This window comes from Plasmodium gallinaceum (genome assembly GCF_900005855.1).
Source record: "Plasmodium gallinaceum strain 8A genome assembly, contig: PGAL8A_v1_152, whole genome shotgun sequence".
NCBI classification, from domain to species: domain Eukaryota; phylum Apicomplexa; class Aconoidasida; order Haemosporida; family Plasmodiidae; genus Plasmodium; species Plasmodium gallinaceum.
In genome coordinates, this window is record NW_021628316.1 from 1,350,385 (window position 1) to 1,371,499 (window position 21,115).

The window sequence follows — 21,115 nt, forward strand, 5'->3', positions numbered from 1 at the left end:
TTTTATTGAATATTAATTAAAGGAGTAACGAATTTAAAAATTAAAAAATTTAAAGAATAAAAAAAGATGTAAAATACAAAAAAAAATATATTATTTCCCTTTTACCATAGCATACACATTTAGACCTCTTAAAATTTTTTTTTTTAAATTATGTGTATGCATTTCTTTAACTATATATATATATATATATATATTTATATAAATATATATATATATATATACATACATATATATATATATACATATATATGTATAATATATATATATTTCTTTTTTTTTTTTTTTTTTTTTGGAATTTACTTATAAAAAACAAAATAATATATTGTATTAAAAGATTATTGGCAAATTTTTAAATACTTGATTAATTGAAGTTTCCCAATTTTTTTTTTTATGTTTTTTTTTTTTTTTTTGGTATGTTTTAGAAAAATTAATTGAATATAATTACAATAATAAAATAAAGATATTTTCAATATTTTTTTATAACATGTTTTACGATATTTTATGAATTTAAATTTATTTAAAATTTTTTTTTTATTAATTAAAATTTACAACATATAGCATTTTTAAACATTTTAGTGACCAAGTTTACGAAAAAAAAAAAAAAAAATAAAGGTGTCTATGACCTCGTAAAATCAGAGTCATCTCAAAAATATTATTAACAAGCTAAAATTATTTAGTATGAATTTTTTTTTTTATTTTTTTTTTTTTTTAAAGAAAATAGCTATTTAACTTTTGTTCTGGAATTATTGCAATTTATCATTGAAGATATAAACATAATTTAAAAACTTATAAAGTATTAATCCATTTTTTAATAAAAGTATATTTCTTCAATTTGAAAATGATTAAAAAAAATATAAATATATATTTATATATTTTGTAAATCTACACACCCAGCCTCCAAAATATTATTATAATAAACATAATATTTAGATATTAATTTTTTGTACAGTGCGTTATAACTTTATATTTTTTTAACATACTTTTTTTTTTATTATGTATGTGAAAAATAATATGAAAATATATTTTAATTAATCATAACTTAAAATATAAAAAATTCCCTTTAAAGGATAGAGAAGATATGTTTATTATAAAATTACATAATAGGTATATTTGTGTTTTATTTATATTGTAAAATTAATTTTTTTTTAAAATACAGTGGTTGTATTTTATTTTTTTTTCAAGTAATAGCTATTATTTTTTAATAAATTGGAATTATTACAATTTTAAATATTATATTTACATATTAATAAAATTGAATTATAAAATATTTTTTCACTAATAAAAACTACTATTATATTTATTATAAATAAAGTTAAAAAGTCAAGATAATTATTCTATAATTTTCAAACGAAAAATTCATTGCTTCTTTTGTAAAGATATTATTAAAAAAGAACAATGAAAAAGAAAAATAAATTCATTTAAGATTAATTAATTTTAACTATAAATAACTTAAATATAATTTATAAGTACATTTAAAATAACAAACTTTTTTTAATTATGATTAACAAATTTTTTTATTTACATATATATATTTACATTAGTGTAATTAAAAATACTAATATTGAGTGATTCTTAAAATGAAAAGTGTTTTACAAAATTAAAAAAGAATATATTTATAATTTATGTTTTTTAATGTAGTCAAAAATTCTATAAAGTTTTAATATAAAAGAAAACTTTTTACAAGCAATTCGCTCATTTAAAATCTTTTTTTATAAAATAAATTTATTATATAATTAAAAAATATTATTGCATATAAACATCTAATTTTTTTTCATTTCGTTAATTATGTTTTAAGATTTATATACGAAAAAAAAAAAAAAAAAAATAAATAAATAATGAAAAGTAATAAATTTTTGTAAAAATTATTATATTAAAGTATGCTTACATACTATTTATTAATTGAAATAATTATTGACCAAAATATATAAATGAATTTTTGAAATCATACATTTTTAAAATAATAAGGGCCATTTATAATGATAAATAACTTAATGAGCATGTCAAGTATTGATATTTTAAATGTTAATTCAAACATGAAACAATATTATTTAAAAAAGAAACTAATATATAAATCAATAATTTATTTACAATTTAATGAATTTTAAGAACAGTTAATATAGTATTACATAAACTATAATGAAATGCAAATTTTATTAAATTTGGTAAAAATAAAGAAAGCTTTCTATTTTATAAAACCTGATGAAAAGCAAATATTGAGTTGTAAGGATTATATTTAAAAGTTTGAAAAGAAAAAATAATTTTAAATCACATTTTTTTTTCTATTGATTCTTTTATAATTAAATTATTTATTTAAAACATTGAAATTTTGCATATATAAAATTATATTTTGTATTCATTTCAAAAGATATGTGCATGAATAAAATATAAAAATCATGGATTTATTAAAAGAGTATGAAGATAATGAAGAATTGGAGATAGAATGTGAAAAAAAATTAAATAATATTGATAGATCAAAAGATACCGAAGAAATTACAAATGATATAAATGAAAAAAGTGATGAGCAAAAAAGCGAAAATAGTAAATTAGCAAATATATCTCCTATAAATATAATAAATTGTGCTCCAGATGTAAATACATTTGATTTAGAAATAAAAAATTATAAAGAAAAATTCAAAAATATAGAAAAAAAAATTGTATTTGACAATTCAGGATTTCATAAAATACTGAGTAAACCACAACAAGGACCAAGTATAAATGAACATTATAACTTTTTAAAAAACGCAAATAAAAATCATTTTAATGGAAGTATAGAACCAACTTATTTAAATAAAAATGTATTTGATTATCAATATAACCAATTTAATGTGATGGGAATAACTGAAAATCCTTCACTAAGAAATTTTTATAGAAGTAATTATGAAAATTTTATAATATCTAAGGATTTTGCTAATGATATAGAAAAGAAAGATGAGTTAACTGTAAAAAGATATAAAAAACAAAAAGTGAAAAATAATGATTATGTTTTAGAAAAATATAAAGGTCCTTGGGAAGATAAGGAAGAAGATACAAAGGGGGATTTGATAAAAGACCATAAAAAAGAAAAAAACACAAAAGATGAAGAAATTAAAAAGGATTTGGCTAATACAGCGAAAAAAAATGTATTTATAAAATTGGAATCTTGTATACTAGAGGAGGCAGTAAAAAAAAATATAATAAAAGAAAAAAACACTATATATGATAACAAAATAATTTCAACATTGCATATAAATGAAGAAAAAGATGATTATTTTAATAAGTCATGGTTTGAATTGCCATCAGAGTATAAAGAAAGAGACTTTATAATTGAAGAAAACTTCCCACCAAAAAAAGAAATTCATGAGTATAAAGGTCACAAAATGGGAGTACAAAAAATTAGATTTTTTCCCAAATATGGGAATTATATTTTGTCTGCATCTTTAGACCATACATTAAAATTGTGGGGTGTATATAAATCGAAAAATTGCATAAGAACATATAAGGGACATTTTAAAGGAGTTAAAGATGTTCTTTTTGATAAGGATGGTACAAATTTTTTAAGTTGTAGTTACGACAATAATGTAATTTATTGGGATACTGAATATGGGAAAATAAAAGGAGTTTATAGTCAAAAAAAAACTCCATATTGTTTATGTCTAAATCATGATGATCCAAATACATTTTTAGTTGGTGGGGCAAATAACAAAATATGCCATTTTGATTTTAGATCTGGAAATATTGAATTAGAATATAATGAACATTTACAAGCAATAAACACAATTACGTTATGTGAAAATAATAAAAAATTGATCAGCACGTCCGATGATAAGAAAATTTTTATTTGGGAATATGGATTACCAGTAGTTGTTAAATATATATCAGACGCTTCCATGTATTCAATAACATCTGTTTCAGTACACCCAAGTAATAATTTTTTTTTATGTCAATCTATGAATAATGTAATAACAGTTTATGAAGCAACAGGAAAATTTCGACTATTTTCAAAAAAGACATTCAAGGGACATAAAAATATTGGTTACTCTATTAATGTTTCATGTAGTAATGATGGAAAATATGTCATCAGTGGAGATAGTAATGGAGGTTTATTTATATGGAATTGGAAAAAAATGTCAAATTTTAAAAATATCAAAGCACACAAAAATGTGTGTATTGATTGTGTATGGCATCCTTTCAAGACATCTATGTTAGCTACAGCTAGCTGGGATTCATCAATTAAATTGTGGGAATAAAAAAAATATAATCTAGTTATTATGAATTTTTTATAATTTTTAAAGTAGATTTATTATATATATTTTTTAAATTCTCAATTTATTTTTTTAATGATATACGCTATATTTTTTTTTTTTTTCTTTTTTTTTTTTTTTTGTTATTATTTTACATTTTGATATCGTTTTTATACTTTAAATATTGTTAATATCATTTCAGAATACAAGAATTGATTGTTTTTATATTACCCTTTATTATTTTTACATTTTCTTGTAGATTTATATATAGAATATTTGATCATATTTTTTGTATATTTTTTTTCGAAAAAATTTTAATATATTATTATTTTTTTTTTAAATTTTAAAAGGAAAAAAATATAAATATAAGAAAATAAAATTATTTAAAACAAACTCAAATTAGTGATAAAAAAAAAAAAATTCACAGAAATGTATTGTAAATTCAAAAATGAAAAGTAATTAACTAAAAAAAAAAAAAGAAGAAATATATAAAATCATTTAAAAACAGTATATATATATATATATATATATATATAAATACTGCTTTACAATAACTCAAGTAACATGAATAAAAGGTATTTTTCAATTAAGAGAAATCTGTAAAAAAAAAAAAAAAAAAAAAAAAGAGTTAGTTGTGTCTAATTATTACAGAATTTAAAAAAGTATACAATTTAAAATAAAGTATGAGTATTTTAAAAGAATAATTAAAAGTGAATGCATAAATAATTTTAAATATAAAAAACATTTCATATATAATGAAGTAATATAATGTATATATAAATATTACATTCATCAAAAAAAGGATTTAAATAATTTAAAATATTTAGATTATCTGTGCGTATTTGGACAAGTGTTGATTTTTTGTATATATAAAAAACTAACAGTAAATGATGTCTTGGTGGTAAAAATATTCCTATAAACTTTTTAATAGGACTATAATTTCTCTTGTTATTATATCTATTTTTATCTATTTTTTTCTTTTTTTCTTTTTTATTCTCGCTTTTTATTAAATTATAATATTTATATAAAGTTAAATGAAGCCTTTTTCGATATATTTCTTTGAATAATTTGTACTTTTCTCTATTTAAGTTTTTCAGTGTAATATATTTTTTGTTTTTAATTCTTTTTCTTATAATTTCCTTATAATTAATAAAAAATTTACCATCTGCTTTATCGTTGATAAAAGAATATTCTTTATTATATAATATTTTCATAGAACACATTTTTTTAGTATTATTTATTAACTTCATTTCTTTTCTACATAGATATTCTTCATTTCTCATATTATTAATAATTATATTTTCTTTGTCTACACTAGTAGAGCAATTATAAAAGCATTTTATCAAATTAAATAATTCTTTTAAGTTCTTTGGATTATAGCATTTGAAAAATAATTTTTTTTTTTTTTTTTTCACTCTTTCTTTATGGATTATTTTTTTAGAATATTTATTTGAATCAGAATCATCTGAATAAAGAGAATAGTTATCAATAAAAAATTCATCAAGTATTTCATGGTTTATTTTTTTTTTTTTTCTATTGTTTTCAATATAATAAGCAGAGTAGTTATCATTTAGGTTATAGTTTTTTTCTGTATGTATATTGTACTTAGATGAATTAAAAATATTCACATTTTTTATATTAGGATTTTCATTAATTATAAAAGGGTGTAGTTTTTCATTAATTACTTGTAAAATATGATGTGATAAACAATTTAGGTACTTAGCTGACTTATACATTTTACAAATTTTATTATTCCATAAATCTTCAAAAATATATTTCCAATATTTATAAGAGGCTTTAAATGGTAAAAAAAAATCATTAAAATTAATTTTATACTTTCCTAAGAAACTTTTAAAAGTTTTTTTTTTTTTATTTAGATAAATTACATATGCATAAAAATATGTTGTAATTAATAATTTTACATCTACTTTAATTAATAATTTATATTGATATAAAATTTCTCTTTTTTTTTTTAAATTAAAATTTTTATTAACGTCTTCTTTTTTTATATAGTATTTCATTCTTTTAAAAAAGTTCTTTTTTAATTTGTATGATATTTTATAATTTTCTTTTTTAATAAAGTCTTTTTTTAAAAATAAAAAATTATTACTACATATTTTATTTCTTATATATTCTTGTTTGTCTATTCTACTAACTTCTATTTTTTTATCTGGTTTTAATTCATTATGTTTTCTTTTATTACTTTTTCTTTTGAAATTTTCGATATAATTATAAATTATATTTTTAACTTTCATCATATAAAATAAATAGCTGTATGAAACGAAATAAAATTTACTATTTTTTAATGTAAAAATTTTACTTCTTTTAAAAAATATATATAGTTTTGTTTTTCTACCTATATGTTTACTATAATTTTGACTTTTTACCTTCATATCATTCTTTATCTTACATACAATATTTTTATTTAAATTACTACTGTATTCTTCATCTATACAATCAGTATTTATATTATAATATTCTTTTTTAATGTTCTTAGAAAATTCAAAATTTGATTTTCTTCTATTGTTATTATTTCTAAAATAATCAGTTTCATTAAGATAAATGGTATTAATTGTTTCCTTTTTATTGTTATTATGAACACAATTTTTTTCAGTTTTCATAATATTCATCACGTTTTTTTTTCCTCTATTGCATTCATTACTACTACTATAATTGTCATAATCATTATTATTTAATTCTATATATGGAATATATACATTATGTATATCAATAAAATCAATCTTATGAACAAAGTAGATATTTAGAAAAAACAATTTTTTATTGTTAATTTTTTTTTTTTTTTTTTTTTTTTTTGATGAACCATTTGTATACTTCAAAATGAATGGAAAATATATATAATGATTATTATTAACAATGTAACTATAATAATTTTTTATATCATAATATTCATCATTATATATACTATAAAATAATTTAGAATTAAAATTACTATCATTATAATATTTATTTAAAAATAACTCCTTTTTATTTTTATTTATTTTTTTATTTTTTTTTTTAGTTACTCTATAATTTTGCATATAAAAAATACTACAACCATTATCATTTAATGCTAGCATGTTTTTTCTATCTAATTTATAAAATTCTAACTTTATAAAATTTGATTTTATATTTTTATTAATAAATTTTAATTCGTTACATTTCATTTCTTCTGTTAATTCATTTATTTCTTTTTTAATATAATTTTTAGAATTTAATGAGGAGCTATTAGTAATATAACAAGAATGCGTATTTTTATTTTTTAATTTGTTGCATTCTAAAAATGATATTTTATTTTCAATTAGATTACTATAATAAGTACTAATTTTATATAAATATGAATTTTTGTTATTTTTAATATTCTCTAAAATACCTAACATATGTATATAATTATTATAAATATTATGATATCGCAATATTCTTTTTACAATTTTAATTATAATCATATAAATTTTTATTGAAAATTTATATTTTTCCAAAACATTATTTAATATTTTTGTAATAAAATTGACATTAGTATATTTTATTTTAACTAAATAAAATAAAAAAACCAAAAAATTCATTATTTTACATCTTGGTTTTAAATTTTCTAAGAATTCTAATATAGCATTTTGAATAAAACTGAATAATTTAATTTCCTTTTTTGTATACAAGTAATTCAAAACAAATAAAATCATATTCATTTCATTCATATTAATTAATAAAGTATCAACAATTATCACTTTTAGTTCATTTTTTAAATTATTAAATTTGTGCAATTTTAATAAATGATAAGAAAATATTAAAAAAACTTTATTATTTATGTGAATTTTATCTTTTGTAGAAGATGAAAAGAGAATATCATCTTTTTTATTTTTGTAATTGTCTTTCAATAAGTAATTAAATGAATTTTTGTTTAAATTTAAGAAACTATCATTACTATTAAAATCATAAAAATATAATTTATTCTTACTTATAATTTTTTTCTTCTTTTTAATAAAATTATTAATAAAATACTTTAAATTTTTTTCAGATAAATTTTTTTGTTTTTTTTCATTTTCGAATAAAATTGATGAATAAATTATATTCTTATTTTTGTATACCTCTTTTTTTTTTTTATCCTTTCCATATAAATATTCTAAAAAATCATTAAGTTCTATAATATAATTATTTTTAAGATTATTAGAGTATTTTTTTTTATACTTATCACTCTTACAATTATAAAGAATTTCCGTGTCTTTTTTAGATGATTTTTTTTCTAAATGAAGATATTTTCTAGAATCACTACTTATTTTTTCTTTATTACATCTATAACAAGTTTTTATTTTTTTTTTAATCACTATATCAATAGAAGCATTATTAAGGATGCTTATAATAGAAACATTCTTTGATGAATTTTCTATTATTTCATAGTTATAATATATATATAAATTTTTATAAATATCTAATAAACTTACTGTTATATTTTTATTTTTTAATAATTTTAAAATAAAATAATATTTTATAATAACTAAATCTTTACAATCTAAAAAATTTGGAAAAAATTCTTTTATATCCTTTTCACATAAATTTACAATATATTTTTTGTTTAAAAAAAAAGAAAAAACATATATTATAAATATTTTACTGATATTTGTATAATAACTATTTTTAATAGCATGTAATACTTTTTCATATATTTCATTAATTAACTCTTTATCTAAGTCTTCATATAAAATATATAAATAATTTAAACATAACAAAAAATTATAGCTATTAGAATATAAAAAATAATTATATTTTTTTAATAAAATAATGAAATCACTAATAAAATATGTTAAATAAGAACCGAAATGAAAAATTAAGTCAATGTTATTATTTAAAATATTTCTTAATTTATCTCTTAATAAAGTTTTGCAATATATGGATATTTTTAATAGACTTTCTTCTTTTTGTTTTCCATTAGTGTAGTTGTTATCATGACTTACATAATTTTTAGAGTCATCAGTAATGTTGTTTGTTGTGTTGTATATCTGAAAAAAAGAATCTAACGTGTTTCGATTTATATAAAAAGGTAGTGTGATTAAACTACCGTAAAAATAATAATTTTTTACTCCTTCTAATATATATTTACTATTTCTAAATTCTTGTAATTCTAATCTTATATGATTTTCATTTATGAAACTATTTATTTTGTTTGTTATTTTTTTTATTTCATTTATCTCTTTAGAGTTATTTTTTTTTTCTTCTGTTATATTTAAATTATTTTGAATATAGTTTATATCTGAAATTCTTTTGTTGTTAAATGTAGAATTTGAAATTGTTAAGAAGTTATCATATTTTATATGTAAATTGTCAATAATAGAAAACTCTATCAAAATACTTATGTAATTGAATAAAATAAAAAAATAAAGATACTCCAATGATTTGATAACTATATCATCATTGTTATTATGTAACCTTATTTTTTTCATTTCTTCAATTAAAATAAATAAATCTAAGTTATTATTTTTAAAATTTTCATTATTTTTATTTATTAAATAAACTTCATAATAATTTTCTTTACGTTGAAATTTGCAAATGTTAGAAATTGTTTCATTATATATATCTCCTAATAAGGATGATAAAATACCTGTAAGAAAAGAATATTATTTCGTGAATATGATTATTGCAATTACATATAAAAAAGAGAAATTAAAATTGCTAATATAACAAAAAAAAAAAAAAAAAAAAATAAAAAATAAAAAATAAAATAAAATAAAATAACATATATTCATATATATATGTATAACCTTTATAAAAATTTTCAATTTCTAATAAAGATAAAATAGAATAATATTTCAATATTTTAATATTAACAAATTGATGAAAATATAATTTTCTCGATTTTTTTTTTTTGCTTTTTTCATAAATTTCTATAGATCCATAATTATAATTTGGAAAATTAATATTTATTTTATTATTTTCTTTTAAACTTTTTTCTAAAAAATTCTTTAAAATATAGGCTCTTTTGTTATCTAAATTATTTATTTTTGTTGTGAACTTATTTTTCAAAGTGTTCTTATTTAATTTAAAGGAATTATCATTATTAAAATGGGACAAAATAAGAGAATTATCTAAATAAAAATATGAATTAGCATTGAAATTGTTTAGAACATTTAAAAGAAATGATATGAATTTATACACCCATAAATATAAAGAAGAATTAAATAAATCAAAAAATAATATAATGTTTGTGTAAAGAAATAATAGGTGTATTTTTATTAGTATATTAACTGATAAAGCTTGAAATTTTATATTAGCTATATTTAAGTCACTATTTGGAAATAAATTAATAGGTAGATACGAATATTTATTAATGAAATTATTATTTATTATCAAACGTAATTTTTTTTTTTTATATTTATATAACTTTTTAATTTTTTCTTTAGTAATAATATTATATTCAACATATTCTTCAACGTTTTTTATAATATCCTTTTTATTTTTATCTTTATTATTAAATGGTACAATATTTTCACCTTTAGTTGATCTTATAAAATTTATATCATTATTATTTATTTTCATATAAGTTATATTTGAATGATTATCTGTAGAGGAAGAGCTTATGCAATCACTTAAAGTTGACAATTCATCTTTATCATCCTTGTCTAATAAATTAAAATTTTCTTTGTGATAACTTATTAGTGATTCATATAAATTTAAATATTTTTTTTTTTTTAAAAATAAATTCATATTTTTATTTGTCTTGTTATATACTTTTATAATATCAACGAAAAATTTTTTAAAAGTATAATTTTTATATCTCTTCAAAAAAGACTTTTGATAATCTTCATTATTTTTAAATATATAACCCAAATTGAATATGCTTAAATATATATTTTTTTCTTCTATGTATATGAAAATATCATTAATATAATTATTTAAACTATAAATATCAACAAAACTAGCACATAATTCATTCGTTTTTATTTCTGTATATTTCTTTTTTTGCTTATTCATTTTAAACTTATTACTATTTAAATTGTTATCTTCATTTTTGTTAAATTTATAATATACTCCCTCATTATTTAAAATTAAATCAATTATAAATAATAATCTTTGAATGTTTTCAAAAGATAATATAAAAATATTGTTTATAATAAAATCGATATTTTTTAAAATAATTGAATCAATGATTTTATTATTTGCATACTTATTATTTAATTCAATATTAACAATTATCATAGACAAAATATTATAAATTATTATTTCAATAAATTCTTCATCAAGTTTATTTTTTTTATTCTTTTTGTTCTTTTTCATAAATTTTCTAATTTTTATATTATTTTCCATTTTTTTTTATTTTGTTTTTATTTTTTAATTTCCTTTTTTATTTTTTTTTTTCATTTTTAGTATACTTTTTTTTTTTTTTGTCATAAAAATTTTAGTATTCTCCATTCTTTATTTTTTTTTTTTTTTTAAACAAAATTGTAAATTATACTATTTTATTTTTTATTCTATTATTTAATTATTTATTCTACTTAAAATTATTTTTGAAATATTTATAAGTTAAAATTATTTACCTATAATATTTCTTAAAATTTTGTATCACGATAAATCTATTCTTTTTTTTTTTTTTTTAAATTTTAATAAAATAGATAATATATATTTATTATACATAAATTTTCACATGTATTTTTTATTTTATATAAAATATGTAAATATATGCATTTATGTGTATTTCATTTTTTATTTATTTTATTTTATTCTATTTTATTTTTTTTGTATTGTTCTATTTGTTAATAAACTTCCATATAGTTGATATTACTCTTTTATTTTGTTTTTTTTTTTTTTTTTTTTATTTGTATAATTTTAGTAAAATTATATTTAAATTTTGTTATTATTTTTTTAATATTCTTTATTTTTTTTTTTTTTTTATTTAGCGAGAGTTTTAAACAAATACCATTTATTTTTTTTTTTGTATTTATTTAAAGTATATTTTAACTTTACTATTGTTAATTTGTCTTATATATTATTTGTACATATATTTATTTTTTAAATCTTAAAACTAAAAAATATATTAAAAATTTTTTTTTTTTATAAGAATCGCAAATATGTTTTTAGTTGTTTTAAAGGAGTAATTTTATTTTCTTTTTTAGTATTTTTTTTCATTATAATAGATGTAGTTAAAATTCTTTATCTAAATATTAGTACATATATATATATATATAGATTATTTAATAAATATGAAAAATATATCAATTGATAATAGAAAATTGGAGTTTTTTAATTTGGAAAATAAAATAACAGGAAAAACAAATGACTACAATAATAATTCTAATGCCATTATTAATTGTTTCAATATTAATAGAACAAATGAAAAAGTTTACTACAAATCAAAAAAGAACAATAAATTGTGTGTTTTAAAAGATTTAAATTTTAATGGTGATTATTTGGTTAAAAAGAAAAGAAAAGAAAAAAAATTGATTATCAAAAATAACGAACTAAATTTACGTAATAAATATGATTATTTTTTGAAAAAAAAGTGTGATATATTTAATCTTCAATCATTTAATACTAGAAGGTAATGTTAATTATTGTATATTTACATATATATATATATCATAATTTGTTATGATTTTTTGTCTTGTTTTATTAATAAAATTTTTATTTTTAATGAAGCTTTTTCTATACATTTGTTTTATTCTATTTTTATTCTTGTATCATTTATATCTTTTTTTTCTTCTATTATTTTTTTTCCTTTTTTATTTTATTTTTTTTTTTTTTTTAGCCACAACTTAAGTAATATACATGATATCTATTACATATATAAAGATGGATCAGATATTTCCGATATAATTATTAAAAGATATAATGAAAATATTTATGTAAGTATATTTAATAATATTCTTCTTTTAATAAACCCATCGGAGCATATAAATATTTTCTATAAATTATTATTTAAATCTAAAAATAAAAATAATTATATATTTTACTCATTTATAAATAATGCTTTGAAAAAAAATTTAGGAGAAGTTGAATTTGATTATATTTCAGATCTGGAAGAAGAATCTGAGAGTTCAGAAGAAATTAAAAAAGTAATTAATTATATAAATAGAAAATCAGATAAAAATAAAATATGTGGACACAATTTCAAAGAACTTAAAAAACAAAAGAAGAAAAAAAAAAACTTAATTGATATTAAAAAAGATTTAATTAATAATAACAACAATGAAATTAAAGAATTGCATAAAGACATTTTAAGTAAAATTCGTATTAATTTTAATTTAGTTTTCAATATTAATAACAGTAGAAATAAAGAAATTGTTACTAATAATAATTCAAAGAAATTAATTAATTCTACTAGTTTTAGTAATATATATATAGCAAAAAATTCTACGTTTAATTCTTTTAATTTTGAAAATAAATTATTATTTATATATGGTGAAAAATACAGTAACCAAAATATAATAAATAAATATATTTTCAAACATATAATAAAAACGGAAAATTCTGAGGTATATCATAATTATAAAAAAGTTATGAGTATCATTAATTTATTTTTTAATTCTAAATGTTATAATTATATAATACATTACTGTAATGAAAATAAAATATTATATTTTAATTTTGCCCCTTTTTTTTTATATGATCAAAATAATGTAACAAACATTTGCAAAAAAATAACTGATTTTTATGAGGAATTAATTAGTGTAAATATTGAAAATGAAGAAAAATCTTCTAATGAAAGTATAAAAAACAATATAGAAAATTTTAATCATTTTAATACTTCAACAGATAATTTAAGATATCAAAACATTAAGAATTATTATAAAATAATGGAAAATTCTAATTATAAAGATAACATAAATAATAAACCAGAATTAAATAAAAAAAGTAAATATAGTGATAATAATTCTAATAAAAATGATTTTATTAGTATTCCATTCATTTTTTTTTTTCTTCTTCAGAGTATATTGATAGATAATTCTAATAAAAATTTAAAAGTCTTAAAATTGCATCCTTTAGATATAAAAAAAATATATAAAAATTACATTGAATCTCCTTGTATTGATCTTAAAACGTCTGACATTGAAAGAATCTTTTCCAATTTTTTAGAATTAGGTTTTACTGAGCAGGATATTATTTCTATAAATAAAATAATTTTTGCAATTATTTTTATAAATGTATATATTAATATTAGAAGATGTTTAAAAATAAATGAGGAAAGGACATTAAATTGTTTAAAAATTCAATTAATTAAAATTGAAGATTTTATGAAATTAAGAAAATGGGAAATAACGGAAAAAAAAAGTAATGAAGATATTTTTGCACATAATGATTCCAATAATTCATCCTTTTTGCTTAGAAAAAAAAGTGAGGAATTACAAGAAAATAATTTTAACAATTTATTTAATTTTAATATAGATAATTATTTAAGTAGTGGTTTAAGTTCATTTTCAGATGTAGATGAGATTAATGTAATTAATAATATTATTAAAAGTAAATATACGAAAGAAGAAAGTGCAAATGAGAGTAGAAACAAATATAATGAAAATTCAAGTGGAAGAAAATCGGAAGATAGTAAGTTAAATATAAAAAGATATAATACAAGAGAGAGTAGTGAAAACAATGAAAACTTAAGTGGTAATGATACATTTGAATCAAATAAAAGTTCATTTGACAAAAGAGAAAAAAAATATAACTACTTTATAGTATTCGCTGGCCATATACTGGAAGAATATATATCTTTTTTATTAGATGTCGATTTAAACATTTTTGTAAATATTTTAAATGATACTATAAAATTAAAAAATTTGTGTACAAATATTTTTTTTAGATTGAAAATAAAAATAATACAACAAGTGAATGAATTTCTAAAGAATACCAGTAGAAATGTAATTACTAAATATTCTCTATTTATTTATTGTAATAATGGTTTAGTAGAAAATTTAGTAGAAAACAATAAAGGAAATAAGAAAAATAATCTAAATGAACTCATTAATAATATATATGATGAAGTATTGCATTCTTATTATGTAAAAATGTCTTTATTTAATCTTGATAGTTCCATTATACATACATTAAATGAATTAGATAAAAAAAATGCTAATTGTGAGGATGCAATATTTAGAGGTATACAAAAATTTAGAAATATTAACAATTCTATTTATAAAGATGATGCAAAAAATTCAATTAACTTTCATTTTGATAAAATATTTTTCGGTAAAAATAAAATATTACATCTATTAGAAAAATTTACATATAAATATTTAAGTATTATAGATTATCAGAATTCTTACAATGAATCAAAAAAAAGTCAAAGTTTGCTTATAAAAACTGAATATTATAAAATTATGCATATTTTTTATCTTACTATAAAGGAATTAACACACTATTATAACGAAATATATGTAAGAAAAAACAAAAATTGTTTTTTAGAACAAAAAGTAGTTGAAAATGATGACGAGTCTTATATTGAAAAAAAGATAAATGAATTAATAGATTCCATAATAAAAACAAAAAAACAAAATAATTATAAGTCAAAAATATACAAAAAAAAAAAATTCACCATATTACATTATAATGGTAAAAAGACAACATATAAATGTGATAATATGCTATTAGATAATATTAGAGATATATATACAATGAATGATATAATTCAAATTATTGAAAATAGTCATATGAAATTTTTAAAAAATATATTTTTTAAAGATACTATTCCATTAAAAGGATTTAAAAGCAATTATTTGTATGATGAAATTTGTTTTTTTATTAACACAGTAACCAATACTTATGAAAAATTTTATATTCTTGTTTTAAATGAAAAAGAAAAAAAAAACCAGGATTTTTTTCTTCCTAAATATATTTCAAATTTTGTAAAACATAATGAATCACTTACATTAGATAATGAAGGAATTTCAAGTTTACGTAGTAATATTTTCAAAAATAATTTTTCTCTTTCTTTAAATAGATTATTGTCCAATAATATGAAACTTAATAAAAAAAAAATTTCAAATGTGAATTATAATCCTGTAGAAAGCATAATGAATTTTAGTGAATTTAATAAAAAAATAAGTAAACATCACATTACATCCGTAGTTAATAAACTATATTTAAATGATATTTTTAATTATCAATCAAAATATTTATATTATAATTTAACATATTTATCTTTTATTAAAAAATATATATTGTTCTGTATTCATTTTAGCAAAGATGAAGACTTAATAAAACTTTTAAATTATTATGAATTAAAGCATAAAAAGGATTATAATAAAGAAAATGAATACTCCAATACATATTCTGGTATATCAAAGAAATCATTAATTAATGATGAGTATATTTATGAAAAAAATAAAACTATACAAAATAATATAAGAATGGATAGCAGTGAAAACAAGTTTAATTATTTAAATAATTTATCTATTCATGAATTAGAAGATTTATGTAAAATAATTTTATATAACTTTAACATATCTGAAAATACATTTTATTTTCAGAGGTACATATTTATAAGAAAATATGTATATTTTATTTTAGAAAATTTAAAAAATGAATATTTAAAATCAGTAGTACCACTTATACGAAGGATAGAAAATAGCTATATATCTTATAAATATAAAAAATCTAAATTATTATATAGACACAAAATTAAGATAATACAAAATTATATGCAAAAGTTTCTTTTTTTTTATAATTATAACAAAATACAAAAGCAAAAAAATTTATTAGTATCTTTTTTGATATTTTATAGCTTTATAGTTAGGAATAAATATTTTGGAGAAACCAAAGAAACATTAGAATTATCTAGAGAAAATTTTATTAATAAAGAAAAACAATTAATTAGACATGCTTCTTGTTTATATATACAAGCATGGTTTAGGAAAATAATACAGCAAAGAAAATATAAAGAATTAAAATTAGAATTAGCACAAAGAAAAGCTATTGAAAATATTAGTGTTGTTGTTAAGACTTATATAACACAATTAAAAATGGTAAAGAATATAAATGAGGTAATTATTCCTAACAGATGTGCTACTTTAATTCAATCTTATTTTAAAAAATATATGTGTTTAGTTAATTTTCAGAAAAAGTTGTTTCTGAAAATATGCTTTCTATCTATAAAAAGAAAATATATGATGTATTCCAATGTAATTACAAAAATGAATTATCATTATTTACTAAAAAATATTTATAATAGAAGTATAATCAAAAAACAATTTAAAATTCCTGAAGCAGTAGTTAAAATACAAAGTAAATATAAAAGCTATGTTGTTAAAAAGCAATATAACCTTCTAATAAATGCTATATACTTTACTCAAGCATATATTCATACTAGCTTAGAAGCTATAAGATATAACAAAATTAAAAAAAGCATATATAAAATTCAAATTTGGTGGAAGAATTTCATTAAGTTAAAAAAAGTTTTTTCTGCTTTTCATTTAAATATATATAGTAGTGCATATGAAAAAAAAAAATACTATTTTTTACAAAAAAGCAACTTTCCAAATTATTATTATTATATTTTAAAAGAGCAAAAAGCATTAAAGTTGTTAACTTATAACATTTTGTTAAAACAATGGTATTTTTTTTATTTTAAAAAATTACAAAAAAAAAATCATTTATTTAATATTGTATTTAATTTAAAATTATATAAAAATATATCTTATTACTACATGCTTCCATGGGCATACAAAATAAATTCAATCCTAAAAATAATTCATATGAAGCATATGTTTCAGGAGTCTACAAACAGTAATCTAAAAACGTTGTTTAATATTCCTGTTTTTGAATCTGTTCAAATTTTTGTTGGAAAAACTCATACAATTCTTTTAATTAATCAGAAAATGAGTAGTGAAGAATTTACATATAATGAAGATAAAAATAGTAGACATTATTATTCTAAATTTGTTTACAGTTGTGGGTCTAATGATTATGGTCAACTTGGTTATTATAATTTATATGAAAAAAATTCTATGTATTACATGAATAGTTTTCCAAAGGGTTTCGATAATGATACAAATGAGAAAGAAAGAAGAATTATTATTATTACAGAGGAAAATATTCAAAATAAGAAAAAATCATTTGAAGAAAAAATTAAAAAGGATAATAAAAAATTCCAAATAAATGATCAAACAGAAACAAAAACAAAAAAAAATTATTATGATATTAATGACAGTCATAGTAATAAACGTAGTAGTAGTAGTGATGGTAAAAAAAGCTTTTCCCTAAACAGTTCTATAGATAAATATTTTAGCAAAGATAATAATTCTTATAATTATGAACTGAATAAGAAAAAAAAAAAAGATGTAAAAAATAAAAAGAAATTTTATGATAGACGTCTAAAAAATTTACAACATTTAATATTTCAATATGAACAGAAGTACACCATTTCTAAAAGGTATATAACTCAAACTTATTCAGAATTTTTAAATGATATAAGTGATTATAAAATAATACAAAAAAAAAATAAAAATGGAGAAATAGAAAAAGTAATCCAATTTACAAAGGTAATAAATGAAACAAATAAAATTAATTATATTAGTTGTGGTTCTGAGCATACATTGGCTTTGTCTGAAAATGGGAATGTGTATTCATGGGGAAGCAACGCGTTTGGTCAATGTGGTCAAAAATATGAAAAAGCTATAATTAGGTATCCAAAAATTATTAAGCATTTTTTAAAAAATAAAATTCTTATTAAATATATAAATTGTGCTTCATATCATAGTGGATATATTTCTAGCACAAATGATTTATATATTAGTGGAAATTTCTTTTTTATTAATTTAAAATATTTTAATAGTAATATTTATGAACCTACATTTTTAATTTCTGGATGCCTTACTATATTATGTAAAGATAGCTTTAATATTTCCTTAAGGACAAATAAAAATTCTCTATATATATGGGGCAATAATTACAAATGTATATTAGGATTAAATAAAAAAAAGTTGGTAAATCTTGATGAAATATCTGTTTATCCATTAACTAAAATTTTTGTTAATATTTATGTAAAAAAAATTACATGTTCAGATAATTTTGTCTGTATAATAACTAAAATAAATGCCAAAAAATATTCTTTATTTATGTGGGGTCAATTCTCTCTTATAGAAAAAAAAGAAAGCAATTCATTAAATGTAGCAACAAATACTAATATATTTAATAAATTTAAAATTAAAACAAATATAGAAAATAGAAAAAATGAAAAGAAAAATGGAAATGATGAACAAAATAATATAATTGATAATATCAATTTAAAAAAAAAAAAAATATTTATAGCTAGTCCCACACCTGTTTATAATGATTTATGGGAAAACATCGAAGCTATTGATATATGCTGTGATTTAGATGAAATTTTGGTATACATAATATAAATAAAAAATATTTTAAAATTTAATAATATTAATAAAAAAGTTTATATATATTTATATATATATGTGTGTATAAAATAAAATAGAAGATAAAAAAATTTTTTTTTTCTAAAATTTAGCATATGTGTGTATATAATAATAATAATAATAATTACAAATATGTTATATTTTATATATTTTCTTAATATAAAATTTCCCTTGTATTTAATAGGTATTAATGAGTAATTTGTGTTTATATGGATTTAATTCTGTGGAGGTTTTAAATAAAGAAATTAAAAAAAATGAGGAGAAAGATATGACATTTTATAATCCTTTTAAAAAAAACGAAAAAGAAGAAAAAAAAGAAAAAAAATTAATTTATGAAGAACCAGAAATATATGATAATATTAATTTCTTAAATCCATCGCTTTATATGTTCAAATATTTTAAACCATCATATTTTAATATAAAAAAAATTAATTGCAGCTATAATAAAAATAGTTTATCAATTATGAATGCAACAATGGGTGAATATGAATTACCTAAATTTAATGAAAATATAGAATATATCACACCATCAGGTAAACTTATATCTTTTTTAATTTTCAAATGTTTATATATAGTTATAAAATTCAATTATATATATATTTTTATTTACAAATTTAGATTAATGTTACTTTTTTCTTTTTTCTTTTTTTGATTTATAGGAGATATTGTAAAATTTCCTGAAAAGATAAAAGAAGCTATTTTAAAAAGAGCTGAGAATGAATCTAATAAATGGATAAGATCAAAAGATGATCCTTATATAAATGTAAAAAAAAAAAAAAATAAAATAAAATAATTACAATATTAATATATATATAATTTATTATAACATATAATATTTATTTAAAAATTACTATATATTTTTTTCTTTTTAAGCACTTCTTAATAAAAAATACAAGCGATTCAGAAGATTAATTTTAATTTTATTATAATGTGAAAATAATTCAAGTAATATGTACACTCGGTTTTTTCTTTAAAATTTACTTATTTCTACTTTCTATAGTAAAATTTTATCCTGATTTATAAATATCCAAAAAAATGCTAAGACTTCTGTTTTATATAAAATATTTTTTTTTTTTTTTTTTTGTTTTTTAACAATTATTTTGATACATTTTTAATTAGAAAATGAAAATAATTTGTGTTTATTGTATTGTTATTAATTTTACAAAAAAAAATGTACCTATATGAAATACATATTTTAACTTCTTAAAGATTTTTTTTCATTTTTCTGATATTTGTAATTGACAAAATGTTAATTACAATAATATAAAAAAAAGGAAGATTCAGATTTTTGTAACTATTGTTTAAATATATATTTATATTTAGCTACATTAATTTAAAAATATTTTTTTTTTTTTTTTTTTTTTTTGTAATTTAAATTACATTTGTATATATTAATATAAATGCTTTTTGTTATTATGCTACTTTAATAAAAGAATTTTTTTTCTTTTTTTTTTTAATAATTGTTGTAATTTTTTATTATTTATATATACATATATATAAGATTTTTATATTTATTTGTTTATTTATTTATTTATTTATTTATTTTTTTTTTTT

The 21,115-nt window shown here is 16.9% G+C and overlaps 3 protein-coding genes across 3 annotated transcripts; 2 read left to right on the forward strand and 1 right to left on the reverse strand.

Moving 5' to 3' along the window:
• Nucleotides 1-2,393: 2,393 nt before the first annotated feature.
• Nucleotides 2,394-4,226, forward strand: PGAL8A_00534300 (pre-mRNA splicing factor, putative; the record flags this gene model as incomplete). Its single annotated transcript, XM_028674188.1, has 1 exon — nt 2,394-4,226. The coding sequence occupies one exon, from the start codon at nt 2,394-2,396 to the stop codon at nt 4,224-4,226; it is 1,833 nt and encodes a 610-aa protein (XP_028530566.1).
• A 740-nt stretch (nt 4,227-4,966) lies between these two features.
• PGAL8A_00534400 (conserved Plasmodium protein, unknown function) lies at nt 4,967-11,510 on the reverse strand (the record flags this gene model as incomplete). The annotated part of the gene is made up of 2 exons (XM_028674189.1): nt 4,967-9,807; nt 9,968-11,510. The coding sequence occupies 2 exons, from the start codon at nt 11,508-11,510 to the stop codon at nt 4,967-4,969; spliced, it is 6,384 nt and encodes a 2,127-aa protein (XP_028530567.1).
• An 893-nt stretch (nt 11,511-12,403) lies between these two features.
• PGAL8A_00534500 (cell cycle associated protein, putative) lies at nt 12,404-20,473 on the forward strand (the record flags this gene model as incomplete). Its single annotated transcript, XM_028674190.1, has 5 exons — nt 12,404-12,741; nt 12,949-19,522; nt 19,746-20,094; nt 20,221-20,324; nt 20,435-20,473. The coding sequence occupies 5 exons, from the start codon at nt 12,404-12,406 to the stop codon at nt 20,471-20,473; spliced, it is 7,404 nt and encodes a 2,467-aa protein (XP_028530568.1).
• Nucleotides 20,474-21,115: the final 642 nt, after the last annotated feature.